Source organism: Alosa sapidissima, chromosome 6 (genome assembly GCF_018492685.1).
Source record: "Alosa sapidissima isolate fAloSap1 chromosome 6, fAloSap1.pri, whole genome shotgun sequence".
Classification (NCBI taxonomy): domain Eukaryota; kingdom Metazoa; phylum Chordata; class Actinopteri; order Clupeiformes; family Clupeidae; genus Alosa; species Alosa sapidissima.
Genome location: NC_055962.1, coordinates 39,310,629 through 39,334,988, shown reverse-complemented (window position 1 = coordinate 39,334,988; position 24,360 = coordinate 39,310,629). Strand labels below are relative to the sequence as shown.

At 44.4% G+C, this 24,360-nt stretch overlaps 2 protein-coding genes and 1 long non-coding RNA gene across 6 annotated transcripts in view; 2 read left to right on the top strand and 1 right to left on the bottom strand.

The window, feature by feature from the left end:
• syne1a (spectrin repeat containing, nuclear envelope 1a) overlaps positions 1-1,243 on the top strand; it is a 322,712-nt gene extending 321,469 nt beyond the window's left edge. Inside the window, exons 123-124 of the mRNA XM_042094571.1 lie at positions 441-714; positions 750-1,243. Coding sequence (XP_041950505.1) covers positions 441-708 — 268 coding nt within the window. The 3' untranslated portion in view covers positions 709-714; positions 750-1,243. The remainder of the gene's footprint in view (positions 1-440; positions 715-749) is intronic.
• A 147-nt stretch (positions 1,244-1,390) lies between these two features.
• Positions 1,391-2,573, top strand: LOC121711381. Its single transcript, XR_006032294.1, has 4 exons — positions 1,391-2,087; positions 2,146-2,304; positions 2,383-2,477; positions 2,517-2,573. It is a non-coding gene; the product is annotated as an uncharacterized LOC121711381 (long non-coding RNA).
• Positions 2,574-4,422: 1,849 nt separating this feature from the next.
• esr1 (estrogen receptor 1) overlaps positions 4,423-24,360 on the bottom strand; it is a 48,495-nt gene continuing 28,557 nt past the window's right edge. For 3 of the 4 annotated variants that reach the window (XM_042094933.1, XM_042094932.1, XM_042094934.1), the window contains exons 5-9: positions 24,075-24,360; positions 20,945-21,083; positions 6,334-6,467; positions 5,551-5,734; positions 4,423-4,807 (exon numbers count right to left, since the gene is read on the bottom strand). The exon at positions 24,075-24,360 is cut by the window's right edge and continues 14 nt beyond it. In XM_042094933.1, the coding sequence (XP_041950867.1) occupies positions 4,600-4,807; positions 5,551-5,734; positions 6,334-6,467; positions 20,945-21,083; positions 24,075-24,360 (951 nt within the window). In that variant the 3' untranslated portion in view covers positions 4,423-4,599. The remainder of the gene's footprint in view (positions 4,808-5,550; positions 5,735-6,333; positions 6,468-20,944; positions 21,084-24,074) is intronic. The other variant, XM_042094935.1, reaches the window with a different exon arrangement.

Here is a 24,360-nt window from a genome sequence, read left to right as displayed (position 1 = left end):
TAATACATAAATAATAGATAGGTGTGTCCTTTTGTGTATCCATGTCCAGTCTATTCATGTTTGACCTTCTAATACACCTATGTGACATGTTTGAGTGTTGTATACTATGTCCATCTAATTCACCTCTGTGTCATGGGCGTGGCTTAGCTAGCTAATTATCCCTGTCCTCACAATTATGTATAGTGTCAGGTTGTCATATCTTGAGTTCTGTTGTGTGTAAATGAACTTTGAAGTCAGTTCTGTGTAGTAGATTTTTTTTCAAATTTTTTGACATCAACCACATGTCTGTAGGCCGTGTGGAAAGTGGTGTCCATCTAATACACCAGCAGACTGGTTTGGGCAGGAGTGTCCCTGTAGTACATAAAAACCTGTATGTGTGTGTGTGTGTGTGTGTGTGTGTGTGCTTGCGTGTGTTGATGTGTGTGTGTGTGTGTGTGCAGATGGCCCGGAGGCTCTGGCTGTGGTTCTTCCCATTCTGAGCGCTGCTCCTCCCAGGCTGTGGGTGGCGCTGTGGGCCGGCACTGTCAGTCCTTCTTCCTGCGTGTGCTGCGGGCAGCTCTCCCTCTGCAGCTGCTGCTGCTGCTGCTGCTGGCGTTGGCCTGCCTGGTGCCCATGAGCGAGCAGGACTACAGCTGTCACCATGCCAACAACTTCGCCCGCTCTTTCCACCCCATGCTGCGCTACACCAACGGACCGCCTCCCATCTAAACTCCCCTAGAGGCCTGGAGGAGAAGGACATCTAAATTCCCCACTGCCCCCCAGAGGCCTGGAGGAGAAGGACATCTAGCTATCTACATATATATATCTATCTATATCTATCCATCTCTCCCTATCTACCCACCTACCTATCTACCCACCTAGCTATCTTTATCTTTAATCTTATTTATTGCATTTTTAAAGATCTCTTGTGGGCTGCTGAGGGACTGCACCCTCAGTAGAGTTTGGTTTGCTGTTTGCCTGACTGTATGGAGCACTACTGCTATGCTTTACTGTTGCTAAACAGTAAAGCATAGCAGTAAACAACAACGCTGCTCTAACCACATTTGACCCTCCCTGCTTCCCGTAGCACTTGGCAGGTTGGACAGAGTGGAGTGCTGTGGCGCTTGCTTAAAAGCCTGATATTAAAGGTGCTCTAAGCGAGTCCAGGCCTGATATTAAAGGTGCTCTAAGCGATGCCACTTACTGCAAACATCACCTAACCAACCGCTAGCTCTCTGTGTCCTGAATACACTGTAAAGAAACGCGATCTCTGTGGACAGCCCAGGCTCCAAAAACGGCAACAAAAACAACCTGGGCAAACCTAGCCCATAAAAACATAACAAACTGTTCCAGCAAATCACAGACGAGATGCGCGTTTAGGAGAGTTTCAATTGCACGGGAGCAGCACGGGAGGGAGGGGGAGGAAGTAGCGAGCTAGCTCTCTATTTTGTTTGAAAGTCAACAGAAGTGACGTGACGTTACCCAGCATCGCTTAGAGCATCTTTAACCTTTAACCTTTAACCCTTAGTGTAACAGCACAGGGCCTTTATGGGGCCACCTGCATGGACAATATCCCTTTAGGCCAAGAGAAAGTTATTTATTTTGTGTTATTTGATTTGAATCTGGTTTATTTTTGCAGTATTTAATAAAAAAAGACTCACTTGTATCTCTCAAATGGTTTGTAAATGAAGAGTTTGAAATGTAGGCAGTTATTTTTTTACCATGTTTTTTTTTACGTTAAATTCTTTGGTTTGAAACATGGCAATCACAGACTTGGCCAGTGGTTGTAAGTGATGGCCCTCATTGGAAATGAGCTTGTTCGTAATCATTTAGAAGTTATAAAACTGTAAAAAAAAACAATGAAATCATGTGATTTAGTATTTATGTCTGTACAGTTTGCTAATGCTGACATTAAACATGCTTTTGTTTGCTTTGAAAAGTGATCTCATGTTTTTATTTTTATTTTTTAAAAGAAACATCAGCCACATCAGTGGGCATAACATCATAGATCTTTATTTGGCCTCTTTAGCGTAACATCATAGGTCTTTATTTGGGCTCTTTAGCAGAGTGGGCATAACATCATAGGTCTTTATTTGGGCTCTTTAGCGGTCACCACAGAGTGGGCATAACATCATAGGTCACCACAGAGTGGGCATAACATCATAGGTCATCACAGAGTGGGCATAACATCATAGGTCTTTATTTGGGCTCTTTAGTGGTCATCACAGAGTGGGCATAACATCATAGGTCTTTAGCGGTCACCACAGAGTGGGCATAACATCATAGGTCTTTAGTGGTCATCACAGAGTGGGCATAACATCATAGGTCTTTAGCGGTCACCACAGAGTGGGCATAACATCATAGGTCTTTAGCGGTCACCACAGAGTGGGCATAACATCATAGGTCTTTATTTGGGCTCTTTAGCAGAGTGGGCATAACATCATATGTCTTTATTTGGGCTCTTTAGCGGTCACCACAGAGTGGGCATAACATCATAGGTCTTTAGCGGTCATCACAGAGTGGGCATGTCATCATAGGTCTTTATTTGGGCTCTTTAGCGGTCACCACAGAGTGAGCATAATATAATAGGTCTTTATTTGGGCTGTTAAGCAGAGTGGGCATAACATCATAGGTCTTTATTTGGGCTCTTTAGCGGTCACCACAGAGTGGGCATAACATCATAGGTCTTTATTTGGGCTCTTTAGCAGAGTGGGCATAACATCATAGGTCTTTATTTGGGCTCTTTAGCGGTCACCACAGAGTGGGCATAACATCATAGGTCTTTATTTGGGCTCTTTAGCAGAGTGGGCATAACATCGTAGGTCTTTATTTGGGCTCTTTAGCAGAGTGGGCATAACATCGTAGGTCTTTATTTGGGCTCTTTAGCGGTCATCACAGAGTGGGCATAACATCGTAGGTCTTTATTTGGGCTCTCTAGCAGAGTGGGCATGTCATCATAGGTTCTTATTTGGGCATAAACACTGTTTACTGAACAGCACTGACAACATTAGAACAGAACCAGAGACAGATCCAATCAGGGTGGAGGTGCAGAACAGGATGGAGGTGCAGACACAGAACAGGATGGAGGTGCAGACACAGAACAGGATGGAGGTGCAGAACAGAACAGGTGTGTGTGTTGTGTAGATGTGTGTGTGTTGTGCGTAGATGTGTTTGTGTAGTGTAGATGTGTGTGTGTTGTGCGTAGATGTGTTTGTGTAGTGTAGATGTGTGTGTGTCGTGTGTAAATGTGTGTGTTGTGTAGATGTGTGTGTGTGTTGTGTGTAAATGTGTGTGTTGTGTAGATGTGTGGGTGATGTGCGTAGATGTGTTGAGTGTAGATGTGTGTGTGTGTTGTGTAGATTTGTGTGTGTTGTATGTAGATGTGTGTGTGTGTGTTGTGCGTAGATGTGTTGTAGTGTAGATGTGTTGTGTGTAGATGTGCGTAGATGTGTGTTGTGTGTAAATGTGTGTGTTGTGTAGATGTGTGTGTGTTGTGCATAGATGTGTTTGTGTAGTGTAGATGTGTGTGTGTTGTGTAGATTTGTGTGTGTTGTACGTAGATGTGTGTGTGTGTTGTGCGTAGATGTGTTTGTGTAGTGTAGATGTGTGTGTGTTGTGCGTAGATGTGTTTGTGTAGTGTAGATGTGTGTGTGTTGTGTGTAAATGTGTGTGTTGTGTAGATGTGTAGGTGTGTGTGTGTGTGTGTTGTGCGTAGATGTGTGTGTGTAGTGTAGATGTGTTTGTGTAGTGTAGATGTGTGTATGTTGTGTGTAAATGTGTGTGTTGTGTAGATGTGTTGTGTGTAGATGTGTGTGTGTGTTTGAAATGTAGGCAGTTATAAAACCCCCTTAGCTGTTCCAAAATAAGTGTAACCTACTGACTCCAGTGGCTTATTGCTTTTCTAAAATGGTTACTACATATCGCTGGCAAGATTTCATAAAATAAAGGCACAGCAACGGGAAATGTAAAGGTTAATACATAGATAATCACTCTAACGTCAAGAAATATACAGTATCTCCTCTATCGGAATGGTTGCCAAGCAACGTTGAAACGCAGCATTTAACTTTGACTTGAAGGGTTGTGTTGGGGTTTTATAACAGCGTTGAACACAATTCAGCCAATCATAATCAAGGTCTGGAACAATTCAGCCAATCATAATCAAGGCCTGGAACTAACCATTTTAGAAATGTGTGTTGTGTAGATGTGTGAGTTGCGTATAGATGTGTGTGTTGTGTGTAGATGTGAGAATGTTGTGTGTGTGTGTGTTGAGGGTTATCACACTTAACACATCTTCAGGTGCAAAGGAAGAGGACTCCTAGCCTACAGCCTCAGGAGTCCTAAACTTCAGCCTCTGGTTTAGAGGAAGAAGAGGCCTAACAACTCCTACAGGCTGCCAAGGAGAGCTCTGATTTAACACACTGTACAGTTTAAAGTTTCTTCAGCTTGTCTTCATATGTTTTATATACAGCAGATGTCCTGACACCTCAATAGAGCCAAAAAACATTTAAGAACATGTAAATGTTCTGCTGTCTACACATGTTCCTATGAGCAGAACTCAAGGACGCTTCTCTGGAGTCCTCTGCCTCTGGGTTGGAGCCTGTGGTGCTGTGGGGGGGACTACTAGACCGCAGGGCTCAATGAGCAGTACAGCCCGGTGGCCACAGGATGGTTGGGGGTGAGGGGGGATGCCCTGTCATCCTGAGCCCAGTCAGGTGCCACCTTCCCTGGGGTATGGAGGCGGTGGGCATCTAGCATCTCCAGCAGCAGGTCGTACAGCGGCACCTTGTTCTTGCACTTCATGCTGTAGAGGTGCTCCATGCCCTTGTTGCTGTGGGATGAACACAGATCACAGAACACAGAACACACTCATTACTGCTGTGGATGAACACAGATCACAGAACACACTCATTACTGCTGTGGATGAACACAGATCAGACACTCATTAGACATGATTGCTGTTAATTGTGTGGGCTGTCTTCATTGGATATGTGTGATGTACTCGTTACTTGTCTTATCTTGTCTCCTCAGATCACACTCTTGTCTCCTCATATCGCACCTTTGTCTCCTCAGATCACACCCTTGCCCCCTGAGATTGCACCCTAAGATTGGACTCTTGCCCCCTGAGATTGCACCTTTGCCCCCTGAGATTGCATCCTTGCCCCCTGAGATTGCACCTATGTCTCTTCATATTGCACCCTTGCCCCCTGAGATTGCACCTTTGCCCCCTGAGATTGCACCTATGTCTCTTCATATTGCACCCTTGTCTCCTCATTTTGCATCCTTGCCCCCGAAATTGCACCCTTGCCTCTTCATATTGCACTCTTGCACCCTGAGATGGCACCCTTGCCCCCTGAGATTGCACCCTTGCCCCCTGAGATTGCACCTATGTCTCCTCATATTGCACTCTTGCCCCCTGAGATTGCACCCTTGTCTCTTCATATTGCACCCTTGCCTTTTCATATTGCACCATTGCCGCCTTAGATTGCAACCTTGTCTCCTCAGATTGCACCCTTGTCTCTTCATATTGCACCCTTGTCTCCTCAGATTGCACCTTTGCCTCACACTCCTTACCTCATGTGCCTGATATGGGAGAGCAGAAGCAGGAGCTGAGCCTGCCGGCGAGACTGCAGATGCACAGATGTGCCTGATTGGCTGATGCAGTAGATGAGGGCGTCGGTGATGTTGTCGAGCATGCACTGCACACTGTAGCCATCCTGGAGTGGCTGCGCCGAGCTCGAGGACAAGGGGAAAGCACCTGGGGGGGGGGGGGGGGGGGGGGGCAGAACACTCTGAGCTGAATCCTTTAAATGATCTATAGCTCTGTAGTATCAGGCCCAGAATCACTGTTTACTGAACTATAATGCTGAGGGGAGAGACAAGAGGAGATCAAAACAAAACTGTGAAGCTCTTGGTGTTTATAGGTAAATCAAATGGAGTGTGAATGACTGAAACATTCACACTGATTTTAGTTATGCACACTAATAATGGAACATTATCAGGTAGCATTAACCACAAGAAATGCCTGGACTAGAGGATCAGGTCTGTGTGTGAACCAGAAGAGTAGATGACTTGAGAACCAGGACTGTAAGGACTAGAGCATCAGGACTGTGTAGAATTCAGGAATAGAAGATCAGGTCTGTGTGGACTAGAGGATCAGAAGTGTGTACTAGATGACTAGAGGATCAGCTTTGTGTGAGGACTGGAGGATCATCATGTGTGTGTGTGTGTGTGTGTGTGTAGTCTTGAGGAATAAAGGATCAGGATTTTGTGGACTGGAGGACTAGAAGATCAGGCCTGGATGTGTGTGTGTGTGTGTGTGTGTGTCTACTGAACTAGGGACATCCAGCCGGTTACCTGAGTTGAGCAGAATGACGGCTTTGAGGCACACAAACTCCTCAGGTGTGAGCTTGAGGGTGCGGAAGCGAGCTACTGTGGCAAGGAGCATGTCAAAGATCTCCACCATGCCCTCCACACAGTTCCCTTCATTCCTGCAGAGGGCACCAGAGAGCAACATTTCACCAACAAAACCTTACCAAAATGCAGCACTAGTATGCAATACGCCAGCGTTTCTCAAAATGCAGCACTAGTATGTAATACGCCAGCGTTTCTCAAAATGCAGCACTAGTATTAGTACTATTATTACTAGTAATGCCTGGTGCTTCTGTCACTCGTCTGATAATGCCTGGTGCTTCTGTCACTCGTCTGATCATTTGCTGCACAACTGATCAAGGAACCGCAGACCGTCAGAAAAAGAAAACAAACTTTTCCGCAATCAGGATGAAACACTTGCTAATTTGGTGTCATCAAACATAGAAGCCTAAAATTAAGTGGTAGTGGTATGTATGAGCATTCATTCAAAGCATGCATGTGCGCATCTGCACGAGAGAAACTGAAACCACTCAATAATGTTGCAAAGCTCTGCTTCAGCCTGTTGGAAGGCTACGATAATGGTTGGTAGCAAAGCCTGTTGAAAAGCTACGAGGTAACGACATTTAATAGAACGAAGCAGATTCTTGCCACTTCCAGAAAAACAGAGCAGAGACTGGATATATACTGTGTAGCATTGAGTATTGTATAGACAGATTTGAATATAATGTGGCCAATTATTCTTCCTGTTTAATAAAGATTTCCAGATCAGTGGTTTAAATACAGTACACAAAAGCTGGTATTGTGTTTCCTAAATCCTTACATTCAAAAATGTAAATGAGATTTCATTAAAACGCATGTAAATATTTTCTCAGTGTATGATGCTTGCATGAAGGAAACATCCCAAGACAATGGCACCCATATAATTCTCATGCAAGCATCATGCAACCTAGCCTCGTAAACCAGACTCTTGACCCTTTGACCTCGCTTCTGTTCGTGCGAAGAGTCTGGCCAGGCGTCATTAGCTATCGTCTTCTTGCTGATGGGTGGACGCTTGTTTGAAGTTTCAAATCAGCGTTGTGGACTGGAGAGGGGAGCATGGGAAAGAGCAGCGGTATGAGGTATGGGTTAGGGTTAACAAAACGTAAACAATATGCCATGTTTTTATTGGTTGCATAATACAGCGTCTCTCAAACTTCTTTGATCTGAGGCCGTCATGCCAGACTTTGGGGTCATAGGGCACACTAACATGTTTGAAAACATACAAAAGTTTGTGAAAACGTGCACATCAGAGGACTGCTTTACTAAAAAATAACTACAAGGGTTTCATTGCTTTACTCAGCATGGTTGCATGTAGCCTGCCTTTGCCCGTCTATGAACTTCCGCTCAATTTAATTTCGCTTCAGTAGTATATGGGGGCATACCATCCCATTACCCCCCCCCCCCTCCACTGTACTCTCCCTTCCTGCCCCCCCCATTACTCCCCCCCCCCCCCCCCCCCCCACTGTAGTCAAGTCAAGTCAAGTTTATTTATATAGCGCATTTCATACACAGAGGTCATTCAATGTGCTTTACATAAACAAAACCAAACAATAATAACAAATAAAAGCATAGAGGGCAATATAGTCAAGGAATAGTTAAAAGGTAAAGATCATAATAAAAAGAAAACATAAAACACAAGGTAAAATCATTTAAAAATAAAGAATAATTAGTAAGCAAAAACAAAGGCAAAAGTAGTAAAAAAAGACAAAGTAGAATAATTATCAAGGCAGATTCAGAATTTGTAACTCGGCACAGTTAGCAGAAAGCATCTGAGAACAGTTTGGTCTTAAGTCTAGATTTAAAACTGGCTACAGTTGGGGCCTTTTTGATGTCATCCGAAAGTTGGTTCCACAGCTGAGCCGCATAGCAGCTAAAGCTGCTTTACCATGTTTAGTTCTAACAGCAGGTTTTACTAGCAGGTTTTTCACCTGGGACCTGAGAGGACGAGGAGGTGTGTACTGCTGAAGCATGTCTGACAAATATTTAGGTCCTGCTCCATTTACTGATTTATAAACAAGCAATAGTGCTTCAAAGTCAATTCTGTGACTTACTGGAAGCCAGTGCAAGGACTTAAGAATTGGAGTAATGTGGTCAGTTCTTTTAGTTTTTGTTAAGAGTCCTAGCTGCTGCATTTTGTATCACCTGAAGCTGTTTAATAGTCTTTTTAGGAAGGCCTGTGAACAGTCCATTGCAGTAATCAACCCTGCTGGAGATAAATGCATGAATGAGTTTTTCTAAGTCATGTTTTGACATCAGCCCTCTGAGTTTGGCAATATTTTTGAGGTGGTAAAAAGCTGATTTAGTTATCGCTTTCATGTGGCTGTTGACATTTAGATCACTGTCAATTAATACACCAAGATTTTTAACAGTATCCTTTGCCTTCAACCCTTTTGTGTCAAGGAGAGTGGCAACCCTAAGTCTTTCCTCCTTTTTACCAAATATAATTACTTCAGTTTTTTCTTTGTTCAGCTGAAGAAAATTTTGAGACATCCAGGTGTTGATTTGTTCTATACACTGACACATAGATTCAAGAGGACCATAGTTGTTTGGTGATAGAGCTAAGTAAATTTGTGTGTCATCTGCATAGCTATGATAAGAAATCAAATTATTTTGAATGATTTGTCCAAGTGGGAGCATATAGAGGTTAAATAATAGTGGCCCCAAGATCGACCCCTGGGGAACACCACAGGTCAAGGACGTTGGTGTTGAGGTACAGTTTCCGATGGCAACAAAGAAGCTCCTTTCTTGTAGATATGATTTTAGCCAGCTGATAACTATGCCTGTAAATCCAACCCAGTGTTCTAGTCTGTGTAGTAAAATATTGTGATCAACAGTGTCAAATGCTGCACTAAGGTCCAGTAGCACTAGGACTGATGTTTTACCTGAATCTGTGTTGAGGCGTATGTCATTGGAAACTTTAATGAGAGCTGTTTCAGTGCTGTGATTTGCCCGAAAACCAGACTGAAAGTAATCAAAATACCCATTTGATGTTAGGAAGGTGGTTAATTGATTAAAGACTACTTTTTCAATAATTTTGCCAATAAAAGGTAGATTGGATATGGGCCTGTAATTGTTTAGCATGGAGGCATCCAGGTTATTCTTCTTGAGAAGTGGCTTTACAACTGCTGTTTTCAGTGACTTAGGAAAAGTGCCAGACAGCAGTGATACATTTACAATTTGAAGGACATCCGCCGCTATGAGGTGAAAAACAGTTTTGAAGAAATTCGTAGGCAGAGTGTCTAAGACACATGTGGAAGACTGTACTCTCCCTTCCTGCCCCTCGTTTCTCTCTTTCCTTCCCTCACACTCACACACTGTCAGATCGCCTCATGCTATGTTCTTTTGGCAGGAAGGTACAGACTGCACACACACACACATACACACACATACACAGACACACACACACACAGACACACACACACACACACACACACAGAAGAGTACAGGCAGCACTTGTAAATCACATGCCCCCCCTTTATCTCATTCTGCCTGTAGCATCTCTCCCTCTCTCTCTCCATCTCCCTCTCTTTCTCATCTCTCTCTCTCTCCATCTCCTCTCTCTCCCTCCATCTCACTCTCTTTCTCATCTCTTCCTCTCTCTCCATCTCCCTCTCTCTCTCTCCATCTCCCTCTCTTTCTCATCTCTTCCTCTCTCTCTCCATCTCCTCTCTCTCCATCTCATTTCTTCCTCTCTTCATCTCACTCTCTTTCTCATCTCCTCTCTCTCTCCATCTCATTCTCTCATTCTCATCCCCCCATCTTATTCTATTCTTCTCCCCCTCACTTCCCCTTCTCCCTTAAGGATGATGGCTTTGATTAAATTTGTTCCTTGTGAGTCTGAAATAGCAAAAGGGTTGTGAAGACTGTTCCAGCGCCAGGCTTTCTAAATGAGCTCCTGCCCGTGACACACACACACACACGCACGCACACACGCACACACACACACACATGCCTGTGACATGGCCCGTGACGCGCACACACACACACATACATACACGCACATGCACGCACGCACACACACACACGCCTGTGACATGGCCCGTGACGCACACACACACACATGCACACACACGCACACGCACACACACACGCCTGTGACATGGCCCGTGACGCACACACACGCATGCACGCACCCCGTGACATGGCCTTGCACAGAGCATCCTTGTCACTCACTGCCGCCAGCTCAATCTCCTACTTGGGTTTATTTTTGGAGCTTTGGTCTTTGTTGCCAGGAGTCGCTGTAACTTGGCAGGGTTGGCACAATGACTTCCAAAGAGTGGGCAGGAAGGTCCAGACCCAAGGCACGGCCATTTCATGTCAAACTCAGGGAGACCCAAGGCACAGCCATCAGCACTGCGCAGATCTGGCTGAATCTCATTCCGTACGTTCAACCAGATCTACACAACCAGGGGCCTCATTTATAAAGCGTTCTTACGCACAGATTTGATCTTAGACCGTGCGTACGCTCAAATCCATGCCAACGCTCAGATTTATAAAAAACGTCTTTGAGGTGGAGAAGTGCTTATCTCCACGTCAGGTTCAAACTTGACGTACGACCATTTCCTTGTGGTAATGCCGGGGTACTGCAAGTAATCTGAGGTCTAAGTGCGATGCATTTTCAAAATTCCAAGACCAACGATCTCATGTCTTTCTTTGCCCTATGCATGATCAATATCAGAAGATTTTTAAAGACGTTTTTGGACGCAGCTTAATGTTTCATGGTTTGGCATAAAACTGCTAATGAGAACTATAGCCCACTTAAGAAAGTGAAAAAACGTATAGCTTACTTATTTCATAATATCTAAAAAACACCAAGACCTACGATGGAATGATTGAAACATTTTTACAGGTGATCTAGTATATTTGGTGTTCTCACCAATCTAATATTGACCATAAAATGTCCAATTGCCCTTGTTTAGGAGAGGAAAAGTACATTTGTGCCAGGGATGTAGTGGTAAAATAAGAGGTGGGTGAACTATGAATTCTGCGATCTCGGTGAGGTGGACTGCGCCATGCGTTATCAGATTTTTAAAAAAGACATTCGAACATGTTTGATAATGGTGGAGGTTATTATGCAGTATTGGGAATAGGCCTATAGGATAGTATTGGATAATACAGTTTTGAATGTTAAAAGTGAATAAACTCTTTTGAGAGGTGGATAAACTCTAATACGAGGTGGGTAGGCCTAAACTCTGAAATTTCTGAAATGTCAGAAGTCGATAAACTGCGTTTACTCGTGTTTAGCCTCCACTACATCCTAATTTGCGCTCATAGGCCTTCCCAGCTTCGTAACAGAAAGGTAATATTTGAATGTAAGCTATACAATGTAGGCTATATATGATATAAAATATCTATAGCCTACATTGTATAGCACAACAAAGAAACAGAAGTTACCCTCTAAAAGCAGGGCATCTTCATATTTAGTGTTGCGTCCGAGTTGCATAAAGAGGTGCAGAGCGCGCACCTGTTTGTTTTTTTGACTGGCAGTGCCCAAGATCAGATAACAATACGTGAGTTGAATAATGTAGGCTAAAATATAAATGAATTCTGCAATCTCGGTGAGGTGGACTGCGCCATGCGGTATCGGATTTTTAAAAAAGGCATTCAGAACATGTTTGATAATGGTGGAGGTTAATGTACAGTATTGGGAATATATATAGTATTGGATTATACAGTTTTGAATGTTAAAAGTAAATAAACTCTTTTGAGAGGTGGATAAAGAGGTGGGTAGGCCTAAACTCTATTTCTGAAATTGCAGAGGTGGATAAACTGCGTTTACTCGCGTTTAGCTTCCACTACATCCTAATTTGCGCTCATAGCATACGCCTATTCCCAGCTCCGTAACAGAAAGGTAATATTTGAATGTAAGCTATACAATGTAGGCTATAGATATTTTATATCATATACAGTATAGCCTACACAACCAAGGGACGGAAGTTATCCTCTGGCATCTTCATATTTAGTGTTGCGTCGGAGTTGCGTAAAGAGGTGCAGAGCGCGCACCTGTTTGCTTTTTTTGACTCGCAGTGCCCAAGATCAGATGACAATACGTGAGTTGGATAATGTAGGCTAAAATATAAAGGTAGGCTTAAAGCAAACAATAAAGGACAATGTTTAAGCCATTGGACATTATTGAAAGAAAACGATAGCAAAGGTATGCAGAATGAATGAATAATGACCGGCGAACTAGGCTACTTTTTCAGCAAAAACATAGCCTATCCTAAAAGAAACGTTAAGCCTACATGACACATCATGCTTATAATTTAGTCCTCTGTTTTGTAGACTAAATCAGCATATTACCCTGGGTCATATTGGAAATGTACAGTAGCCTACTGTACCATAACGTACAGGATTATATAGGCCTAGAGGTCTTTCCTTCATAAGGTAGGCCTACCATTTTTTCTACAAAGTAGAGCTAGGCCTAAACATACTAAATGTTGATTATTCACATTACTGCAAGCAAAAGGAATGAAAGCGAGCAGAGGACAATGGACATGGATGCATACCATCTCTTTCCAGAAAGCTTTGCTGGAAAAAACATAATTAGTTAAGCTATTCGAACTGACGCATATAGGCTAGTTAACATCAGATGGCATAGGCTAGGCCTATACAATGTTTTCAATATATAATTTTACATAGGCTACAGCTTTTAGGCCATTGATTTCATTTCATTAAAACATATGCTAATAATATTGATGAGGGGGTGTTTACAAGGCGGAGACCTAAAACCATCCGGCTGCGCGCAAGTTGACGTTCATTTGTGATTTATAATGGGCACATCTGGAAGGGTGGCGTACGCACGTTTTTTTGTGCGTACGTTCGTGTTCTCGGAATCACACGTACGATCATTTCAGAAATGATCTAAGATCAAATGAAGGATGGTTTCTACGCAACACTTTTATAAATGAGGCCCCAGATCTACACAACGCTAGAAGTTGAACGCACCCACTGATTTGATGCTACAGGAAGAAGCAGGCAATTTGCTTCCTTCAGAAACAGGTCTTCTGAACACCTCTCTGTACACTTTCAAAGTTTACAATACTTTGGTTTGTCTGTAGGGACCCTCTATGCCAGGGGTGTCCAAACTACGGCCCGCGGTCCAGTTTTTATTGGACGGCAGCAAATTCTGAAAATATAATTGAATATGGTCCGCACAAGAAGCTTGAGCTCCACGCTTTTGCACTTCTCAGTTTCAACACTAGATGGAGCCAGTCATGGAAACGGTGCTACTAAACAAATTTAAGCAAAGAAAAACTTTTAAAGCGAGTCAGCAGAAATGGCAGCACCCAAGAAACGAAAAATAGCAAGTGAGTGTAGAAAACACGGTGGGAAAATGAATATTTTGTCACAGAAATCAACAGAAAGTGTGTCTGTCTGTTTTGCAATGAAGATGTTGCTGTGATGAAAGACTATAATGTCCGTCGGCACTATGAGACCAAACATCAGAGCTACACATCGTACACCGGTGCCGAACGAACACAGAAAGTCAAGCAAATGGTAGCTAACCTGCAAGCTCCACAACAGTTTTTTTTTTTGTGCTAACAAACTACAGGAAAATGCCACAACAGCAAGCTATGAAGTCGCTAAACTTATTGCCCAGCACGGCAAACCGTTCTCAGATGGTGATTTCATAAAGCAGTGCCTCATCAAAGTCACAGAAATAATGTGCCCGGAGAAAGTGCAGGATTTCAACAACGTCAGTTTATCCAGAAATACAGTGGTGCGGAGAATCGAGGACGTGTCAGCTAACTTGAAACTTCAGCTGAGAGACAAAGCTTGTGCTTTTGATTTTTACTCGCTAGCATGCGTTGAGAGTACAGATGCTATAACCGCGCAACTGTTAATTTTGCAGGGAGTTGATGATAATTCTTGCTGTACGGAGGAGCTGCTTGATATGATGAGCCTTAAAGGCACAACGACGGGAAGAGATATGAAGCTGCAGTTGGGTTAGGGTTAGGGAGATATGAAGCTGATGATGTCAGAGGCAGTTGGGTTAGGGTTAGGGTTAGGGAGATATGAAGCTGTGTCAGAGGCAGTTGAAAAGATGGGGCTGAAATGGGACAAGCTCTGTGGAGTAACAACGGATGGAGCTCCGGCCATGACGGCCATGATCGCAAAGGAATGGCATCATTGGTGTGCGCCAAGGTAACAGAGAGTGGAGGTGCTGAGGCTGTTAGGGTGCACTGGATAATCCACCAAGAAGCACTGTGTGCCAAGACTGTCCAGCTGGGCGATGTGATAAACACTGTTAGGGTGCACTGGATTATCCACCAAGAAGCACTGTGTGCCAAGACTGTCCAGCTGGGCGATGTGATAAACACTGTTGTAAAAACTGTCAACATTATTCGAGCTAGAGGACTGTACCACAGAGAATTTCAAGCTTTCCTTTCTGACGTTGATGCTGAATACGGGGCTGTACTCTACCACTCTGACGTTGATGCTGAATACGGGGATGTACTCTACCACTCTGGTGGAAATCGACCAGTTTTTGAAAGAGGCCGACCTCTGTGATGGAATTTCACTTGCGGACAAGTCAAAAATGCTCTTCAAAAGATTTATTGATTAACTATATACAAAAAAGACAAAACAAGAAAAAGGCTAAATATTTCATTGTCCATTTTTTAACTCCGGTGCTGCGGTCACATGTTTGAGTTACTGCGCAGCCTCTCACACTGGCAAGCACTTCGGCATAGCACCCAACCACTCCCTCGACGCACAGGTCCAGATCGCTTTTATCTGTTGACTGACAGCTCGGATTGGAACTCCAGCATGACGTCATGATGGCCAATTAACGCACCTGCGTTCACACAAAGAACGGGGAAAAAGGCACAACAACCTCTTCATGAACTGAGTGACCCTCTGTAGCTGGCAGACCAGGCATTTTTAGTTGATCTTACTCATCATCTGAAAACACTGAACAAGAACTTACCCTAGGAAGAACTTACAAGGGTTAGGGTTACTTACTGAAGAACTTACAAGGCAAAGAGCAGCTGGCGCCATACCTGTATGCGCACATGAAAGCCTTCTGTGTGAAGCTGCGCCTGTTTGAGACACAACTACGAAGCTTTACTGCTGCACACTTCCCTGCGCTGTCGGAAATCAAGTCTGCTTCTCCAAAGGCCGACCTTTCTGCTAAAAAGGAGAACTATGTGTCTGTGATGGCATCTCTGTTGACAGAATTCAAACAGCGTTTCCAAGATTTTTCTGTCATTTAAAAACAAATCAAGCTGTTCTCGACCCCCTTCCTGGTGGATGCAGAAGAAGTGGAAGAGAGTCTGCAGTTAGAACTGATTGAAATGCAATGTGATGATTCTCTGAAGAGTCAACATCAGCTTCTCTCCCTCCCTGACTTCTATCAGAGTTTGGATAGTGCCAAGTTTCCTCTGATGAGACGCCACACAAAAAGAATGATGAGCCTGTTCGGCTCAACATACATATGTGAACAAACATTTTCTCTGTTAAATCAGAACAAAAGCAGACTCAGAACCAGAATGACTGATAGCCATCTCTGTGAAGTCCTTCGTGTCTCAACCACCAAACTTTCTCCTGACATGTCAGCCAACCTTCAATCCAAAGGACAGCATCACTACAGCATCACTGCTCCCACTGAGTGCAATGTTCTCTGGTGAGTTAGAAATACACACTGCTACGACCCCCTGTGCCACCTGCAGGCCTGTCGTGCCAGTCCACGGGCAGGGTTGGGCTTGTAGTTCCACTGTCGTGCCAGTCCACGGGCAGGGTTGGGCTTGTAGTTCCAGTTAATAACCTGCCTCTTTGCAAACACACACAACTGACATTGTATTTAATTCATACAACCAGTCCTAGACACTTTAATAATAAACAGTTCTTTATTTAAAACCTAAACTGTTTGTTTGTGTTCCTTTTATGTTGAGACCTGGAGTAACGAGACATGTCGTAACAACACTGTATTCATGTGTCAATATGTCACCTCTAGTGTGTGGCCCAGCCCTTTGTTTATTTTTCTGTATTTGGCCCTCACTAAAAAAAAGTTTCGACACCCCTGCTCTATGCCAATAGAACAGAACAGAAATCAAAGTCAAAGTCAAAGTCTGCTTTATTGTCAATTTCTTCACATGCCCAGACACACAAAGAGATCGAAATTATGTTTCTCGCTAACCCACGGTGAAGACAAGACATATTTTACCAATTAAGTCCACAGACAAACATAACATTCAAGTAAACAATAAAAAGTAACTAAGAAGGCACATACAATGAAGAAATAAGAGCAGCAAAATTGGGTTGAAATTGTGCAATTGTGCATAGACAGTCAATATAATAGTGCAAAGTCAGGCCAATAAATGGCTGAGGTAGTTTTGTTTGACCTAAGTAAGCAAGTGGCATAGTGGTGCAAGTTATGTAAGAGCAGCAGAAGCATCCTCTAGTATTGCCTTAATTTTATGACACATGTTCTCTTTTCATCAATCTACTATTTTGGTTTACTTTTCTACCTCGTGCACGAGCAGAGATGAAGCTGAATAAATGAGGCCAAGATGCCTCTAACTTTAGTTAATGGAAAGGCTTCAGCCCCAAGTGAAAGTCTACGCTAGTTCAAGCCAGGCTATTTCTGTTAAGCGCTGCCTTTATTAGCGAGGTTGATGGAATACCCCTCAGCTCATCAGATTTGCTCTCAACTTCTTCCACATTCCTCTGTGTATCCAGAGCCTCGTAACCAACTACTTCCACATTCCCCTGTGCACCCAAAGCCTCATAATAAACTACTTCAACAACCTCCAAGTCTGCTACTCCACCCAGGAAGTCTGCTACTCCACCCAGGAAATTACAACTGGGGGGCACCAGGGGGAGAAAGGTGTAGCAACTGGGGGGCACCAGGGGGAGAAAGGTGTAGCAACTCCATCTCTCCTATACTTTTCACAGCAGCCTTCGAGCTCATCCTGATTGGTTACTTTTCACAGCAGCCTTCGAGCTCATCCTGATTGGTTACTTTTCACAGCAGCCTTCGAGCTCATCCTGATTGGTTACTTTTCACAGCAGCCTTTGAGCTCATTCTGATTGGTCAGAGGAGTCAGGTCCCCCAACAGGTCAGCGACTCCAGCGGCATGGATGATGTCACCACACTCCACAGCGGCATGCACCAACTTGAAGAGCTGCTGACTTGGGCCAGGATGAAGATATATCCCTATAGGGCCAGGATAGAGATATATCCCTACAGGGCCAGGATGGAGATATATCCCTACAGGGCCAGGATGGAGATATATCCTTATAGGGCCAGGATGAAGACAGGGCCAGGATGGAGATATATCCCTATAGGGCCAGAATGAAGATAGGGCCAGGATGAAGATATGGATAGGGCCAGGATGAAGACAGGGCCAGGATGGAGATATATCCCTATAGGGCCAGAATGAAGATAGGGCCAGGATGAAGATATATCCCTATAGGGCCAGGATGAAGATAGGGCCAGAATGAAGATATATCCCTATAGGGCCAGAATGAAGATAGGGCCAGGATGAAGATATATCCCTATAGGGCCAGGATGGATGAAGATAGGGACATCCAAGTGCCGCAGTCTCTTGATCCACAAAGGAGCCAGGAGGGACAACATCTTCTCAGGTAACGGCTTGGCAGACCAACCAGTGGCGAGGAGATCCGACGCTTCGCAGACCAACCAGTGGCAAACTGAAGCAGGTGAAGCTGTTGTTCGAGCTGAAAGACTCATCTGACCCAGTAGTACAAGGCCCAAGTTCGTAGATCGTACATCCCGGACGAAAATGGGATGCATCACAGGCAGTACACCAGGCCACAACTTGTCTAAAACACCAGGAGGTTGTGGGGCTGGTGCAGCATGGCAGGGAAGATAGATAGATAGATACTTTATTGATCCCCAGGGAAAATTCAAGAGTAGGCTTTGGATGGGGAACCCCACCCAAGATGTGGTCTAAAGCCTCAAGGATAGAGAGGAAAAAGCTGGTGATGTCTGAAGTCATGTCATGAGGGAGGGAGATGAGGGCTTTAAGATCAAAACTGTGAGCCAATCCCAGCAAGGGAGATGGACAAGCTGTGAGCCAATCCCTGCAAGGGAGATGGACAACTTGGGAGGCCTTCATGGACAGGACCATCACGTGGGCTGTGAGCCAATCCTGATCAAACCTGGCCACGTTTCCTGATCAGAGCCACGCACGATACCCTCACAAGCCCCCAGAACCTGCACCGCTGGTATGGCACAAAAGAGACTTGCCAACTTTGTGGCCAACAGAGTCCCAGCTTACGGCACATCGATAGATAGATATTGATCCCCAAGGGGAAATTCAAGATCCTCTCCGGCGGTAAGACTACACCCAGAGCCCCAGCTTACGGCACATCCTCTCCGGCGGTAAGACTGCACTGACCCACTGCCGTTACGGGTGGCGCCATGACCACTTCCTGCGGAAGCTAGCAGAGGTCATTGAAGAATGCTGTAGGCTCTGGCTCCGCAGAAAAGACAAGGCTTTGGAGAGAGATGGATCTGGCCCTGCAGAAAAGACGATGCTTGGAAGGAGATGGATCCTAGGGTCGGCTGCAGGGGGCGGCAAACAGACGTCCCACGCACACACACACACACACACACACACATCTGACCTGCCGCTGCTCCACCACCTGCCGCTGCTCCACCACCTGGAGGTGCTCCATTAGGGGAGGGTCTGCAGCCGATCCAACGGCTCCAGCAGAAGTGCGTCAGGCAGACATGCCTTGCAGGTGGTCTCACCTGTGCTTCAACCTACTTTTAATACTTAAAATGTACAGTAAAACATAAGCCATCTCTGTTTTATGTTGAGACCTTAAAACATAAGCCATCTCTATGTTGAGACCTTAAAACAGAAGCTCAAATATCTCAAACGAGAGAAATCTACAGTCTGTTATCATTCGTCATTTGTCAAGTCTGTCCATATATGGGATTGGTGATATTTTATATCTCTCAGTTCTGCAGAGTCGGCAGGGCAGGAGGGTTTTGCATATGAGTGACATGGGACTAACAGTACATTTCTTTCGGTTAAGTTTCATTTAGTGGTCTTTGACCCAGATGCCAAAGTCAAGAAGATGCTCAATCAAGAAGGTAGAACTTGTTAACCCTTTAGGCGCCAGGTTTTTAAAAAAAAACATCATTAGATTTTTACATCAAAATTTCAAAAGGCCATGGCTTGAAAGTGGTCAGAGATAAAGTCCTACTGTAAATGTGAAAATCATTGAGTATGAACAAAAGTTTATGAAGGGGGTAAATTTATACATCTAATTTGCATATTATGACGTCACTGGATGACAACCACCTCGAATTGTGCACATTTCAGTAAATACTGGATGTTGAACATATATGAGCAGTTTTGCTTACTTTTTTTGTAATTTCACCCACATAAAACCTGAACAGGAAAGCAGTCACATGTAAACCAACAATAGTAAACTATTACTATAACCACAAACCCTATTCTACTATACAATAAAGTAGCCTGGTCAAATCAGTTCCTATCGCGGGTGACTTTGTAGTTCTTCAGAGCCCTATTTTTACTACCCCTGCTGTCTTTACTACGTCCATTACGAACACTATCATCACCTTTACCACTGGCACCTTCAGCTACGTTGGGCAGAGGGTCGACATAAGCATGGTATGCTTAGTGAACACTGTTGCAAAGACGCACCTTCATTCACAGACGCACCGTGACTAGACGATCGCTCATATTCTCCAAAAGGCAGATATTCTCCTTCAGAATCAGACTAGGTAAATAACAGACCCAAGACTTCATCACATGTGAACTTTTTCTTCAACATTTGGTGTATTTCTGCTTCAATTTGTGCAAAACTATGGCCTGCATTGCTTCCGTGTTATGGAGGAAATGCACATCTTCTTATGTGTTTCTCGTGTGTAATAGCGTGTAATACCACGTCCATTACGGATACTATCATCACTATTACCACTGGCACCTACAGCTATGTTGGGCAGAGGGTCGAAATAAGCATGGTATGCTTAGTGAACACTGTCGCAAAGACGCCAAGACGCACCTCCATTCATAGACTGTGTCATGTGTCTGGTGTATTTCTGCTTCAATTTGTGCAAAACTAAGGCCCGCATCGCTTCCGCGTTATGGAGGAAATGCACGTCTTCTTCATGTGTTTCTCGCGTGTTTCTGGCGTGCTTCCTGAAAACTTTGAAAAAAAAGGTTGAGCTTGAATCGAAGCTCTGGGTATCTGCCAACTAGTGGTGGAGAGTACAAATTAGATTGGTCACCGTTAATGGATCTATTGTCTGTTTTAGTCAGTGACGTTGTTTGTCGCAATTTTGCGACTTTGTCGGGTAAAGGGTTAACTACCGAAGATAGACCCTAAGTTGTTTTTACCTTGGAATTCCGCTTTAAGCCTAGTTCCACTGTTACAGATATGGTTCCTCAGAACACAAAGGCCACAAAAATAGAGAAATACAAAACTAGAGGTCTAGCATAATGCCCATCAGAGTTCTAGAACTCTGCAATAGAGCTCTGAGTTCTAGAACTCACAATAAATATGTATTGTGTTGACAATGGATGAAGCCCTGAGTGGAGGTAAGCTGTCCTACCTGTCCAGGATGAGGTCCTGGGCAAAGATGAGCTTCCCTGGGCAGTGGACGGACCTCCAGATGAGCCCGATCATCAGGATTTCCAGCCACGAACTCTCCAGTAGGTGCACCTGGTCATGCAGGGACAGCTCCTGGAACCCTGCAACCAAGCACAAGTGAGACAACAACAACAAGGTTCTGTCACCATGGTGATGGAAGACAACAGCAAAAAAGTGCTGTCACCCTGGTGATGGAAGACAACAAAAAGGTGCTGTCACCCTGGTGATGGAAGACAAGCAGTGATGAGGGTGACATCACTATGACATCACAATGTTACATCTGTCCAAAATCAGCATCACACCTTCCGAAAGCACCACTCCACATTTAGAACATGGCCAGGCCGACACAAAGACCTGAATCACTCACTCACTGCACCTGCATAAGCATTTAATGATCATTTAATTAAGGACATTTATAGTTCAACTGGTGTTAGTTGTTTTGTTAAGTATGAGGTTACCATAGCTGTAATGTGTGTGCATGCATAGGTGTGTGTGTGTATGTACATACAATATGTGTGCATGTGTGTGTGTGTATGTGTGCCTGCATAGGTGTGTGTGTGTGTGTGTGTACATACAATATGTGTGCATGTGAGTGTGTGTATGTGTGCGTGCATAGGTGTGTGTGTGTGTGTGTGTACATACAATATGTGTGCATGTGTGTGTGTGTATGTATGCGTGCATAGGTGTGTGTGTGTGTGTACATACAATATGTGTGCATTTGTGTGTGTGTATGTATGCGTGCATAGGTGTGTGTGTGTGTGTGTGTGTGTGTATACAGTATGTGTGTGTGTGTATGTATGCGTGCATAGGTGTGTGTGTATGTGTATGTGTGCGCGTGCGTGTGTGTTTCCGTCCCATGGAGTGACGTTGTCTGTAGACCAGCTGCACCGAAGCAGAGTTTCCATCAGTCAGCACTAATCACTCTCCTGCCCCACTTCCCCCCATTGCCATGGCGATCTCCTGAATAAAGCACAGGCAAGGCTGTTGCCAAGGACACCATGGTCTAGTGCTCATGGTAACTGAGGAGGGCCAGGATGTTCCGTGGCTGAAGTGGACCCAGCGGCACGTGGAAACAGAGGCATTAGAAAATGACCCTGGAAGATAGGTCTGGAAGATAACACTGAGGACAGCACTCTGCCTTCGAGATCCCTGATTTAGAGTGTTGAGTGTAAAACATTGTTTTAGTTATTAAACGAAAATGGAATGAAAGCAAATTTCTCTTTATAATTCAAACTGAAGTATGAGCCTGGTAGCCACCTATCTGAGTGGATTGCGTTTCAATCGGCATTTCATGTGCTTCATGTAAATCTATTGAAGAATCCACTGATTCCATTCCAAGGCAAAGTAAAAAGGCTCCATCTTTTGCTGCCAGTTGTGTGACTGTGGCCGCAAGTTCAGCAGAAGGGCTAGCGTAAGGATCTAGGCTAGTGTTGCTAGCGTTAAGGGGGCTAGCGTTAAGGGAGCTTCACATTGTGCATGGCACACGCTGCGCTCGCCGCTAGGTTGCTCTTGGTTGAGGTAATGTCCCAAAGATTTGTGTTGTCTAGGTTGCTCTTGGTTGAGGTAATGTCCCAAAGATTTGTGTAGTCTAGCAACTCTCCGTTGGCTTGTGAGCTCCAGAAATCGAAACTGAATCAGGTCAATGAAATCGTGTATAGAGTCGTTAGGTGAGCTTAACATAATGATTGATGGCAGAGTTGCAATGGTTTGGCTCGTCAGGCTAGTTGCTGCAGGGCTCAGTGCAAAATATATGATTTGCAGTGCGGCGCGGTCAAAATATATGATTTGCAGTGCGGCGCGGTCAAAATATATGATTTGCTAAGCGGCAAAATGCGGCAGGCCAGTTCTTGCGCAAGAATTACTAATGTCTCGTGTCTGAGGTTACTTTAGGGTGGCTATCTGCCCTGGTGGCTATCTGCCCTTGTCTGAGGGTAGTTTAGGGTGGCTAGGGTAGCTTACACACATCATACATACACATACACACAGACATATGACACACACACACACACACACATACATACACATAGGCACACAGACATATGACACACACACATACACATTGATAGGGTTAAGGGTTAAAAGGTCAGGGTTAGGGTCAGTGGCGCAAAAAGTGGGTATGCGCTATATGCGGCGCATAGGGGCGCAGAACCATGGGGGCGCCAAAGCGACGGTAAAAAAAAAAATAATAATAATATATTTGGTGTATTCTATATGTAGCTACTGTTGTACGTTTCTAAATCATTTCTGCCTTTCCTCGATGTTAAATAACATTTTAGAACACTAACAGGCTAGAGTAGGTGCCCTATCTCATAAGATTCTATCATAGAATTTTGACATAGAAGAGGGAGTGGGGGCGCCGTGAGCGCTGAGTGAGCAGGTACGAGTAGTGAGTTTTCGTCTATGGAAAAAGATGGACACAGCATAAAAGCTGTCGGGGGCTAAAATAGAAAAAGAAAGAGGGAAAATGAGATGACATGTCAAGGGATGCAACAGCAGTTAAATAAGTGGATGGTGAAAAGCAACAGGTAGGATTTAAAGTGTGACGTCTGTGCTTGGAAGCACACGTTTCATGTTCATGCTATTCATGTTACCAGACTAACTAGCGTTTGCTAAGCTTATGCCGATTGAAACAGCCTATATTCAATTCATAGCTAGGTGGCTACCATGCTCATACTGCACTTTTAATGGCAAATTGCAAACAGAAATGTCACACTAGCAACAACTCATTACACGATTCCATTTCCTAACAAGACTCCTTGTAATAACTTAATATTGTGCTGTCAATGTGGCGCAAACAAAGGTTAGAGTTGGATCAGCCTTATCCAGCTTTGTGAGCAACAGCTGGAAAAAGGACGTTATGAGAACCGTTTAGACTCTCTTAAAGTGACAATGCGACATTTAACAATACTTCAAGTTCAAATCGGCAGAATTTCTTAAAAAATAATAATATGTAATACATTATTAGCCTTTTGTTTTACTTTAGTTGTTTGTGTTTTTCTTTTTTTTTTGGGGTGGGGGGGGGGGGCGCCAATTTGTTGTTGCATACCCCTCAAAAAATGGGTAGCTGCGCCCCTGGTTAGGGTAGTGCCCACCTGGGATCCTCTTGGCCCAGGCGATCATGTGGACAAGCTCCTTGTCGGCCATGCTGGTGAGGAGTGTCATCATGCTGAGCTCGGTGTAGGGCTGCGAGGGCTTCTGGCGTGAGCACAACATCGGGGGTTCCGCCACCAGCAGTAGCTGCAGTACCTCCCCCGGGCCACCAGAGGGCACTGCCAGCCTCCGCAGGCCCCCCAGCAAGGAAGCTGGCCTTTGCAGTGGCTCGCCATATGCTCGCTCGCCAAGAGGACGCTTCTCCCGCCGCATCACCCTCCTGCCACG